Consider the following 12,404-nt stretch of genomic DNA (forward strand, 5'->3'; position numbering starts at 1 on the left):
GTTTAGAATTGGTGAACCAGCCAAAGATGCTCTCCAAGAGATACAGGCAAAGTCACAAGTACAGACAACACATCGACACACGGGTTTTACTGAAACCTTAAAAAAATAGTGCTTCTAGCCGGGCGGTGGTGGCGCACGCCTTTAATCCCAGCACTCGGGAGGCAGAGCCAGGCGGATCTCTGTGAGTTCGAGGCCAGTCTGGGCTACCAAGTGAGTCCCAGGAAAGGCGCAAAGCTACACAGAGAAACCCTGTCTCGAAAAACCAAAAAAAAAAAAAAAAAAAAAAAATAGTGCTTCAGAGCTGGGCGGTGGCAGTGCGCACCTTTAATCCCAGCACTTGGGAGGCAGAGGCAGGTGGATCTCTGAGTTGGAGGCTAGTCTGGTCTACAGAACAGGCTCTGCAACAGCCAGGACTACACAGAGAAACCCTGTCCCAGAAAAGGAACAACAACAACAATAAAAATGCTTTGGATTTTAGAAGTTTTTCTTTGAATGGTTATCAAAACACTTTTGCAATGCTGGTTGCTGCTTATTATTCTAACTATTAATAAGCAAGCCAAGACCCCAATGTTAGTGGCTCAAAATATAGATATGTCCCACCAGCTACAGTCCCTTTTACCTGGTAAATACTCTAATTTTCTAATATTTCATCTTTCTAGATGTAAGACTTTCAAAGTGTCCACTCCAACTGGGTCCCCAGGCTCAAAGACTACATGTGGAAATGATAGGGAGAGACCTGTTAAAGAGGTCACATCATTTAACCTGCCCATACATTGATTTTTTTTTTAAGAATGTTCTGGATGATCTCTTGAGAGGAAAATATTCTTCTGTGACTAGGTATAATCACCAGTTGGAAATATAGATCCAATATGATAACACATGTTCCATTTGATTCCGAAAATGGGTGTCCCTGGGGATAGACGAGCTGGACATCTAGAAAGTTAAACTCATTAGTCATTATTACTAGCCATTTTTCTATCCACACAACAACGTGTTTGGCAGTGCGGGAGCATTTACTATCGCAGAGTGAAAGGGGGTGAATACCTTGTGTGGAAGGTGGGGAAGTAACTGGAGCAAGATGTTCAGCTTTTTTTTTTTTTTTTCAAATGACAGGGAAACACAACAAGAAGAGAAAGCTGCAGACTTGCAAAACATACCCAAGGCCACCTGAGCCCTCTGCAGCGGAATGCTGGGTTAGAATCTCCTCTCCACGGCTAGCTACTGAGCGGAGAAGGCTCTTCTGCTCCGCTAGCTCCTGCTCGAACTCCTGCACAAACACAAAGATCGTTGTCACTTCAGAGGACTGACCGCCATTGCTGTCATCGTCCTCTATCTACAGAACATCAAAGGCTCCAATAACTGCAAATCGGAGCACAGCGAAAAAGGCATGGCTTGGGCCAGTTCTGCTCTGACCGACGTATCTGGAAAAAGCAACAGGAACAGAAAGTTTTGCTGGACAATGGTGCCCCCATGTGGTGAAACATGTTCCTTCCTTTCCAAGTCAATTCTGTCCTGAGCTAGCCAGGACAGAGACTCCATAAGACATCAGCTCACACCAGTCTTCCGCATTGTGAGCTGCATTATCAGCGGATCTGACTTGATCTTTTCCTCATTCACAGTACATTTGTTTAAGTGTGCGTCTGACAGAAGAAATACTCAAGTGTGCCCATTACACAGAGTTAGTGTCTTCAAAAGAAATTTATCAACAGAAATCATTCGTATCGTAACCAGTTACGATCTGATCTCGTGAGGCATCTCCTCGAAAGTAAAAAAAAAAAAACACATTTCATTTCATTGAAAAAAAATATATGTACTTGGCCATTCTCAGAGGCCTTCCTGGGACTTTTTGTAATTATCATATAATAGACGCAAACAAGGTCAAAACAAAGGGTAAAGTGTCCCCGAGGAGGCAGGTTACAGCTGAACCATATGGTGTAACCTTAAACACACACTAGCTTCACAATGACCAGCCAACCCACTGTCCCATCAGTTATGGAGAAGCATGCCAAAAAACGCTAGTTACATTTTACTTCATTCAGAAATAAGGTAAAGTCAATGAGTGAAGAACTTTGGAGACAATGCTGGGGATGTCACCCAATGGATCACTTGCCTGGCCTGGTTTCCATTCCCAGAATTCAAAACAAAACAAAACCATGACCACAAAAGCGTTGGCCATAGGAACGGCCCCCTCAGGTTCTTCTCATGACAGAGCTGCCGTCTAGAGGAAAGCAGGAAATGCTTTACCTTCTGTTGCTGGAGGCTGCTCTGGCGCTGGTGGGTACGAGCGGTGCGGGCTTGGACCAGCCATTCCTGTACTCCAGGGCTCTGAGCGGCTGTGAGGTCAACGTCACTGTCCTCTTTCTCCTGTGTGGCTCCCTGCTTTGAACGAAATCCGATGAGAATCAAGGGCCTTGCCACCCACAGGACAACCTCACCCCAGTGGAGAGAGGACCCCTCCGGTGTGGTTTGTCTAATGACTTCAAACCACCACCATTTTGGACATGACACCACATATCTTTAAAAGATGGTGACACAAAACCCATCCGAGTTGTCACATTTTTAGGAATGAGGAGAATAAACAGATGATTATGCCCAGAAGCAAATACAGGGAAGTCCATCTTCTTCCAAAGTAGTCATCAAATATGTTTCTAATTTTTTTCAAAAAAAAAAAAAACAAAACAAAACACAACCCTTTTTATGAACTTCATAAAGTCACATAAAGGTAAAATGTCACCCAGATGAATATTACATGTCAAAATTTCTGTCCTTCCTCTGGAAGCTTCACCCTGCCACCATCAGTCCAGGTCACATGGCATCCACAATGGGTACAATAGCAAGTACTTGCTTCTCAAAGAGTTTTCTAGAAGGTTGCCCACCAAAGAGATCAATGCCTTTGAGAAACAGTTAAGTCTCACAGCTGAGTTTACATTCTAGAATTCAGGAAGAGCAAGGCATGATGGTTAATCATGACTGTCAACTTGGCTGGGTGGAGGCCACATAGGAGAATAGTAAGGCCTACTTCTCCACGTGTCTGTAGATCATGAGCACTTCAACCTAATCCATGGTCTTAATCCACCTATAGATTCAAACATCTAAATAGACAATTAGGGAACCAACCAAAAAAGAGCCCAGTTACAGGAAGAGGGTCATTGGTGGCATTTGAAGGGTGTATCTTAGTGCTGGCCCCATCCTAGTATTCGCTCTGTTTTTTTGGCTTGCCTGAGTTGAAAAGCTTTGCTTTGCCGTGCCCACAGGCCATGATGTACCTGCCTTGCCACAGATGTTAACATCAGGTCATGGAGTCAAACCTCTGAAAACACGAGCAAAAATAAATCTTTTACCCCCCCCCAAGTTGTTCCTGCCAGGCATTTAGTCACAGTGCTGAGACACTCAGTAACATGCAGCAAGAGCTTCCAAGATGGCCGAGAGTCCTCTGCCCCCCTCCACCCTAGCCTTGCCTCTTCAACTCGTCTTCAAGAGTTGCAGGAAGTGGTCAACCACCAGAGCAATCCTCAGAACACTTCAAGAAGCAGGAAGCCCGGACCCACCCACCCCCACCTCTGACAATACCGCATTTCATAAGAAGGCAGCCCTAACTGGATGCAGTGGGTTAAAATGTAAATAAAAAGTTTTTTAAAAAAGACATTGAGTTGGGAGGGAGATGTTTTGAGGGTCCTAGGGGCAGCTGAGGAGAGGCGGAAGGAGTGAACATGATCAAGAAATATTGTATGCTGTATACATGTATGAAATTTTCAAAGATTAAGGAAAATGTCAAAAGCTCTAAAAATTAAAAATATAAAAAGCTTGTAAAATAAATATATAAAGACAGAAAGCAGAGTAGAGCTTCCTTCAGGCTCCACCGAGGAGACCCCTAGACTTGAATTAATTCTAGAATTCTTGATTTGTGAATGTCTGCTACTCAAAAAGATCTATTTATATACTTCTGTATAATAAATAGCTCCTAGTAGCCTGGAGGCAAAGAAAGACAGATTTCTTTGAGTTCAAGGCCAGCCTGTTCTACGTAGCAAGTTCCAGGATAGCCAGAGCTACATAATAGAGAAACACACACCGCCCCATCCCTCCAAACCACGCCCCCCAAAATAATAAATAACTCATGTTCAAACAAGAGTTTTCCAGTTCCATTCAAATTAGCATAATAAAGTGTCAATCAACTGCGGGCACAGCACTTACCATCCTACAAATTCAAAAAATTACCTGGGGAGGTTTTAAAGGGACTTGGTGTGATATTTACAAATGATGACCCTAAAACACGCTGCTTCCTCTCTTTCTTCCATGACCACCTCGCCCACCCACTGCCTCGCTCGCCCACTGCTTCACTGCTGCTTTGGTAAAGGTCGGCTAGGGAAAAAGCCGGAAAGCAGTTACTTATCACCCAGGCAGGCAACCTTCTTGCCTCATTATTCTAATGGGATGTGGAAGGTCCGACTAGTCCCTTGCTTTACACTGAGACTAGGTGAGAGTAAAAGCCTTTCTTTCTTCTTATCCATGTTTCTATGTAAAGGGATAAATCAGATGTTTTTTATACAACTCAGTCATTAAATACTTATGCATGAGACACGGCTCTTGGAGGCCAGAGTACTCTGCAAAGAAACAGCCAGACAAGGGCTTAGCTGGGGATGCAGTTCAACCAACTGACCAACATCCAAGAAAGGCTGGGTTACATACAAGGGCCAGAAGAGAGGGAACGGAGGCGAAGGGACAGAAAGTGATGGGAACGGCTTGCTAGGCTGGTCTGAGAGCGTTTTCAGAGGACAACCACAGGGTGCCTGGAAAAGTAAGGAACCTGGCAGAGAACTAAGGGAGAGTATTCCAGAACTAGAGGACAGCTGCAGCCCCACTATGCCCCGTCCCCCACAGGAACATAATTGAGAACATTGGCATGGAAGAGGCCACCATGGCTAGAGTCTAATGAGGTGGAAAGTTGGGTCATCCTACTACAACTCTGAGACTGACATGCCACTATCCCTTGGTCATACACCCCCGACCCTGGAAGAAGGAAGGCAGATAGAGTCTACCACTCCAGTTGATACAGCCTATCAATGGAGGCCCTGCTTTCTCTTAGTTTCGGCATTCTAACTTACCACTCCAGGGAAAGAGCTTTGGTTTTCTATACTTGTGTATTCTTTCCTCCAATCTCATGAGTCATGGTCCTACCAGCTTGTTTTATGTCAACTTGACACAAACTTGAGTCATCTGAGAGGAGGGAACCACAATCGAGAAAATGCCTCCCTAAGATAAAAGGCTGTCAGCAAATCTCTGGGGTATTTTCTTAATTAGTGATTGATGTGGGAGGGCCCAGCCCACTGTGGGTGGGGCTGCCCCTGGGCTAGTGGTTCTGAGTGCTACAATAAAGCAGGCTGAGCAAGGCATGGAGAGCGAGCCAGTAATTGGTACTCCTTCATGGTCTCTGTATCAGTTCCTGCCTCCAGGTTCCTGTCCTGATTTGAGTTCCTGTCCTTCCATGATGAAATGTGATTCAGGATGCATCAGCCAAATCAGCCCTTTTGTCCTCAAGTGGCTCCTGGTCATGGTGTTTCATCACAGCGATAGTAGGACAGTAGAGGAATGGCTGAGACGACAAGACTGTACCTTTGTCCCTGCCCCTTTGGTGTTACTGTTGTTTCGAGACAGGGTTTCTCTGTGTAGCTTTGCGCCTTTCCTGGAACTCACTCTGTAGCCCAGGCTGGCCTCGAACTCACAGAGATCCGCCTGGTTCTGCCTCCCGAGTGCTGGGATTAAAGGCATGCACCACCACCGCCCAGCTAAGATGCTATTTATATCTTGCAAGCAATGTGTTCAGAGTAGGGGACTCATCATACCTTGTCTACTAAATGTCCCTGCTTCTCAAGAATTTCCCCCAGTGATAAAGAGTGGTTTTCTGGAAAGTTAGGAGTTTAGGTAAGTGGGCTTCTGGCCCACAGGAGACCGAGGAGCACCACCATTGCACAATGATTTCTCAGAGACCTGGCTCATTCAGGCAAAGATGAAACACCCACTTAGAAACCTTGCAGAATGAAAATATGAGACACACAGTGACATCTCAAGGAGTCAGCTGAAGTCCAGAAGTCCAGAAGCTGAAGACCAGACTGAAGTCCCCAGTCACAGACATTCCAGCTATAAAACACTGGTCTTGGTGGCCATGACCTTCTTTATCTCCCCTCCTGGGATCCAGGCCACTGCCTCCCTCCCATTTAACTCAGCCAAGGCCTGTTTCCCAGAACCCATCTGGAAGACTCTCCTTTCAGGCCACAGACTCCACTCACACTTCTGCTTGGGTTATGCTCTGTGGACTGTCAGTGGGTCTTTCAAATCACCAAAGAAAGCTTGTGCTCGTAAAAAATGACAGTTGGAATGTGAGCCTTTACCACCATTGACATACACAGATGGACTCTCAGAGTCTAAGAATTTATCTGTCTGACTAAGCAAGTCCACAGTTTCAGATGAAAAAAAAAAGAAGAAGAAGAAGAAGAAGAAGAAAAAGACAGCATTAAAAACTGTCACTTTGAATGCGTTTTCTGTGTTGTTATATTTGGATTTTTAGCTAATAGGTTTTTCGGACTCACTTAGTCATTTTAAAAGCTAAGACTTGATCCTCAGAAAACAAAGACGGCGAAGAATGTAGTTCCTATTTCAGCTTTCCCCTTGGGGTGAGGTGGTACCCGCTGGAGGAATGCAAGCCTGGAACTACATTCCAGGGTGATAACAGCTTTCCCTTCTGCCTAGGGAGGAGGAAGTGGGTGGCTTCTGTCACTAGAGACTCACTGGGCGGGGCTACCTAGATGTTTATTTTGGAAAAGTAAAACAGTCATTACTTTTCTCCCTGGAATACTCCTTGGAAGAGCAGTGAGAATTGGGAAATGCTAAACCTGAGATGAACCGCTTCTTCATAAGGCAATTTGCTATTTTACTTTTATGTATGTGCATTGGTGTTTTGCCTGCATGTGTGTCTATGTGAGGGTGTTGGGTCCCCTGGAACTTGAGTTACAGACAGTTGTAAGCTGCCATGTGGGTGCTGGGAACTGAACCTGGATCCTCTGGAAGAAGAGCCAGTGCTCTTAACCACTGAGCCATCTCTCCAGGCCCGCAATTTGTTATGTATATAGGGTGAACTCTATGCTCCTCCCATAGGTAACATTGTGTGAAAATGACCTAAGCCTCTTATGAAGACAGGCACCTTGTAACTCAAGAAATATTTTCACATGTCCTTAAGTCTGCATTTCTTCATGTCTGTCTGGAAGAAAGGGAGAAATTGGGTCTTCACTGATATCCATGCCAGTTCACTTTGTGGGCAACGGGTATTTTACTCCACGTATACACAACAGCATTGAGAAATATGGGTTAGGAGTGTAGCTCAGGGGCAGTGGATGCTGAGATCCACTGGGCATTTGATCCTGGGGTAGGGGACCAGGGGAAGGATGGGAAGGTAGAAGAAAGAAGGGAAGGGAAGGGAAGGGAAGGGAAGGGAAGGGAAGGGAAGGGAAGCACTCCCCATGCCCCCCCCTTGCCCTGTGCCCTGTGCCCTTTGCTCTGTGCCATGACTGCCTCTGATTCATCCTTCAGCCTCTACCCCAGTCCACTGTGGGTACAGACTTACCATGTCACTCCTCTATTCCCTTCTCTCACGGTTAAGATCCAAGTGTCCAGGACCCCTGGGATGTTGTCCTAGGCCCTTCGCTATCACTGAAACCTGATCCCCACTGTGACCCTAAATGGCAGGACCTTGGGAGGTGACGGCCATTGCAGTTATCTTTGCTATACAGGAGACCCCAGAAAGCCAGCTAGCCTCTCCCTCCACAAGAGGACACAGCGAGAACTGCCATCTATGAATGAGAGCGAGATCCCTCACTGGACGCGGAGACAGATGGCATCTTCATCTGAGACCACCCAGATTCTAGAGCAGTGGGCCGTATGTTTTCTGTTTATAAACCACTCAGGGAAAATTTGCTATAGCAAACTAAACCACTTAAGACATTGTTTACTTTTATTTCTTTCTATTACTCTGCTGTAGCCACACAGGCTTTAGGCAGACCAGGTATAATCCTATCTGGCATTTCCCTTTGGCTGGAATGTTCACACACACACACACACACACACACACACATATACACTGTTCACTCCTTCAATATGTACTACACAGTGAGTTCCAGAGGGCAGATGGGACAAATATAGTAAAATAAAACTTCACATAAGTCACCTATCACAACAAATTTAAAGGAGTTATACATGCCCTTTGAAAGTGTGAGACAGAGCCGGGCGGTGGTGGCACACAACTTTAATCTCAGCACTTGGAAGGCAGAGGCAGGTGGATCTCTGTGAGTTTGAGGCCAGCCTGGTCTACAGAATGAGTTCCAGGCCAGGCAGAGAAACCCTGTCTCAGGAAAAAAGAAAGAAAGGAAAAGGAAAAGGAAAAAGGATGAGACAAATGTCTATAACCAATGGCTAGAGTCAGATGCTCTGCATAAGAAAAAAGAACGTAAAATGTAAGGACACAGAGAAGCAGAAGTCAAAAGAAAGTTAAGAGGTAAATGCCGCCCAGAGAACTCCATCAATGTAAAACAGAACAGACCATCAGGACTCAGTGTTACAGAGGGAAGATTCATTCACCTGGCATACAGGAGGATTTGAATGCAGGAACTACCTAGAACAGGATGAATACATCTAGAGAATGGACTGTAAGAGGAATCCAAAAGAAAAGCAAATTTGTCACAGTAGAACTACACCCTCAGATCTATGCGGTCAATCAACGCTGACAGCCTAGCTGGGGATCCAGGCCAAAGGCAGACTGTAAACGGACAGACGTGCTGAGGTGTTAGAGAAAGCGTGTGTATACATATGCGTGCCTCAGCCTCCAACATTTCCTCTCTGCCGCCACTTACAGAGATGTGCGTGGTGAGTGTGTCCCGAATGCCCAGTCAGCCCGGGCTTCGGGTGGCAGCGCTCACCTGCATGTTGAGCTGTCTGTCATGCAGGGCCCGCTGCAGCTCCAAGAGACTCCCTTTGAGCACCCTCAGCTTGGCTGCCAGCTGCTCTGCCTCGTCCTTCGTGTGCGCCTTGCCCTCCAGCAACAGGTTCTCGTTGTGCACGGACAGCTGTGACAGGGCCACCACTTTCTGTTCGATTTCCACGAGCATGTTCTGGAGCAAGAGAACAACCGCAAAAGCCTCACATCTGGCCAGCCGCTGGAGACGGTTTCCAAACTCAACCTTTAATAGTCACGTACCACATCAGCAGGTGTCTGTGGCTTTTCCTACTTTAAGGAAGACGATATGCGCTTTGGGGGGTAAGACGACCTGTACTTCTTACCTTTTCTCTTTTTAAAAATTAGATACTTTATAATTAAAAATACATTGGAAAAGACATATAGAAAACACATTTGGTATAGCCATGAAGAAACACAAGAAAAGGCCACTGCCCGAAAGTTACACCATTATTAGTCCCACTATGTTAGTATTAGATTATCAATGTTAGTAAAATCATCATACAGTAAACTCCTCCTTTGTTAATTTAAAAAGGAATTTCTTTCAAAACATTGATTTTGAAGACCAAGTTGCCTGAGAACTTTCAATCCTCCTGCATCAGCCCCCTCTTTCTGTCCTCCTCCTCATCATCATCTTCTTTTTAAAAACATGACACCTCTTTGATCTTACATTTTAAAGTATTTCCCACACTTCCATCACAGAGTTTTCCCTCCAGGATTGGGACTAAACAGAAAAGAAATGAAAAGTAACCTCCTGCTTTCAAAGTAAGATTTTTTATGAAACAAAAAAGCCTGAAGATTGTAGCTAGAGTTTTCCTGCCTGGCCCACAGTCAGGACAAATCTCTATCACCTGCCAGTCCCACAGCCTCAGACCCAACCAAGTAAACACAGAGACTTATATTGGTTACAAACTGTATGGCCGTGGCAGGCTTCTTGCTAACTGTTCTTACAGTTTAAATTAATCTATTTCCATTAATCTATACCTTGTCACATGGCTCGTGGCTTACCGGCATCTTCACATGATGCTTGTCATGGCGGCGGCTGGCAGTGTCTCTCTGACTCAGCCTTCCACTTCCCAGCTTTATTCTCCTCCTTGTCCCGCCTACACTTCCTGCCTAGCCAATGGCCAATCAGTGATTTATTTATTGACTAATCAGCAACACATTTGCCATATAGAACATTCCACAGCAGAAGATCAATCAATCAAATGGGCCATAAAGCACTTTATTTTCTGCACAAATGATGTTGTTTTTATGTCCTTTGCCTCTAACCTCTTTGAAATGGAGGTCTGTGGAGGTTTGAAGGAAAATGGCCCCCATAGGCTCATAGGGAGTGGCACTACTATTACTCCTTGATGGAGTAAGTGGCCTTATTGTAGGAAATGTGTCACTAGGAGCTGAGGGGGTGGCTCTGAGGTTTCAGGTGCTCAAGCCAGGCCCAGGGTCACAGTCTCTCTTCCTGCTGCCTGCAGATCCAGATGTAGAACCCTCAGCTTCTTCTCCAGCACCATGTCTGCCTGTACACTGCCATGCTTCCTGCCATGATGAAAATGGACTAAACCTCGGAGCTGTAAGCGAGCCACCACAATTATATGTTTTCCTTTATAAGAGTTGTCGTGGTCATGATGTCTCTTCACAGCAATAAAGCCTTAAGACAAGGCCCTAGTTTTTATTCAATCAGTTAATTTATTAATGACAAATATATTTTACTTCCCTTTAGGAAATGTAGATTATTGCCATTCCATTAACTCTTAAGAATAAGATTTCATACCAAGGAAGTAAAACCAATGAAAGAGCAAACAAAATGTTCACTAAAATGGGGATTAATGAATGATGTCTCAAGGATTATTTCTGAGAACTGAATATATTTCCAGGCAGGGTTGGTCTGGCGTTGTGCTGAGGGTCCATAATACATTTTGAGGGCCAAGAAAATGTTTATTTTTATTTTCTTTTTAAAATCAAAAGAGTCAAGGGATGCTAACATGCACGAGTCCCTGCCCTGGATTTGAATGCCACCATGGAATAAAATGGGTGTGGCAAAGCAGGTTTTGAGTGTGGAGTCAGGAGAATATAGAGTTCAAGGTCATTCTTGGCTACTTAGTGAGTTCAAGCCAAGCCTGAGCTACACGAGATCTTATCTCAAAAGAAAAGGAAAAGAAAGAAAGGAGAGGAAAAGAATACAAAAGAGAAGAAAATCAGAAAAATTGATATAATAATGAATCCAATGCAGATTTTATTAGTCTACATGTTCCTTTTCACCATGTGGGGGTAAGTTCTTACATTAGCTAAGTCTCCAGGCCAAAAAAGTCATTGTGTGGCTCCAGTTCTTCTTCCTTATTTATTTTCCTGAGACAGGGTCTCAGTATGTAACTCTGGCTAGCCTGGAACTCTCCATATAGACCAGGCTGGCCTTCAACTCCTAGATGTCTTCTTGTAGTATCTCCCAAGTGCTGCGATTAAATGTGTGCACCACTTGGCACACACCTTAAATCCCAGCACTCAGGAGGCAGAGGAAGGCGGATCTCAGTGACTTTAAGGCCAGCCTGGGCTCCAGAGCGAATTCCAGGAAAGGTGCCAAAGCTACACAGAGAAACCCTGTCTCAACCCCCCCCCCAAAGGTGTGCACCACTATGCCCAACATGTGACTTCCATCCCATGTGACAGCCAATTATAATTATGAAGCAAATGGTTTAATTCTGGATTTTAAATTCATAAGATTTTCTTTAATATTTTCATATTAAAATTTAACTTACTAGGGTCTGGATTTTAACTGGATTGATGTCTGTATTTTAAATGACTTAAAGTAAGTATTAGATTTGAAAAATCAATTTGACTAGTTTGCTGACTTTCAGCGCCATATGCTTCCAATTCCTTAAATACTGTGAAAACACATTTTACTACTTTATAAATAGCCTGAGCTGTATTGTCAGAGTAACGTCAACTGTACTGCAGGTTCTCTGAATTTCCATAAAACAGCTATAACTAAAAGTGGGGGTGGCGACAACAATATCACACAGGTCTGAAATACTAGTTTGAGTGTTAATTTTAAGCCCTAGAGGGAAACATTAAAATAGATGCATGCCTCAACTTCCGACAGCAGAAAAGAGGCTAGGAATCCTGGAAAAAGCTCCCATCTGGTTCTTCAACCTCCACCCCCGAGACAGAGAAGACAGCTGCTGGTACACAGAGAGGAGTCCGAAGGCATTGCCTGATCTGAGTGACAATGATCATATTATGAGCCTCAAAATATGAATAAGAAGACACCCACACCCCCACTCCCCATATACTATACAGTGAGACAGTAGACTTCATTGGCTAATGCTATTGGGCAGATCTCTTTTGATGCCACATAGGTGAAATATGAATTTGTGCTCACTGATATTTAGCCCTGCGGATTGGGAAGGGT

General features: G+C 44.6%; 1 protein-coding gene across 2 annotated transcripts in view; it reads right to left on the bottom strand.

The window, feature by feature from the left end:
- The window catches only part of Syne1 (spectrin repeat containing nuclear envelope protein 1), a 462,188-nt gene that overhangs the window by 129,772 nt on the left and 320,012 nt on the right, over positions 1–12,404 (bottom strand). For both annotated transcript variants that reach the window (XM_059272792.1, XM_059272793.1), the window contains 3 exons: positions 8,964–9,155; positions 2,245–2,376; positions 1,158–1,267 (listed from right to left, as the gene is read on the bottom strand). In XM_059272792.1, the coding sequence (XP_059128775.1) occupies positions 1,158–1,267; positions 2,245–2,376; positions 8,964–9,155 (434 nt within the window). The remainder of the gene's footprint in view (positions 1–1,157; positions 1,268–2,244; positions 2,377–8,963; positions 9,156–12,404) is intronic.

Source organism: Peromyscus eremicus, chromosome 8b, assembly GCF_949786415.1.
Source record: "Peromyscus eremicus chromosome 8b, PerEre_H2_v1, whole genome shotgun sequence".
Taxonomy (NCBI): domain Eukaryota; kingdom Metazoa; phylum Chordata; class Mammalia; order Rodentia; family Cricetidae; genus Peromyscus; species Peromyscus eremicus.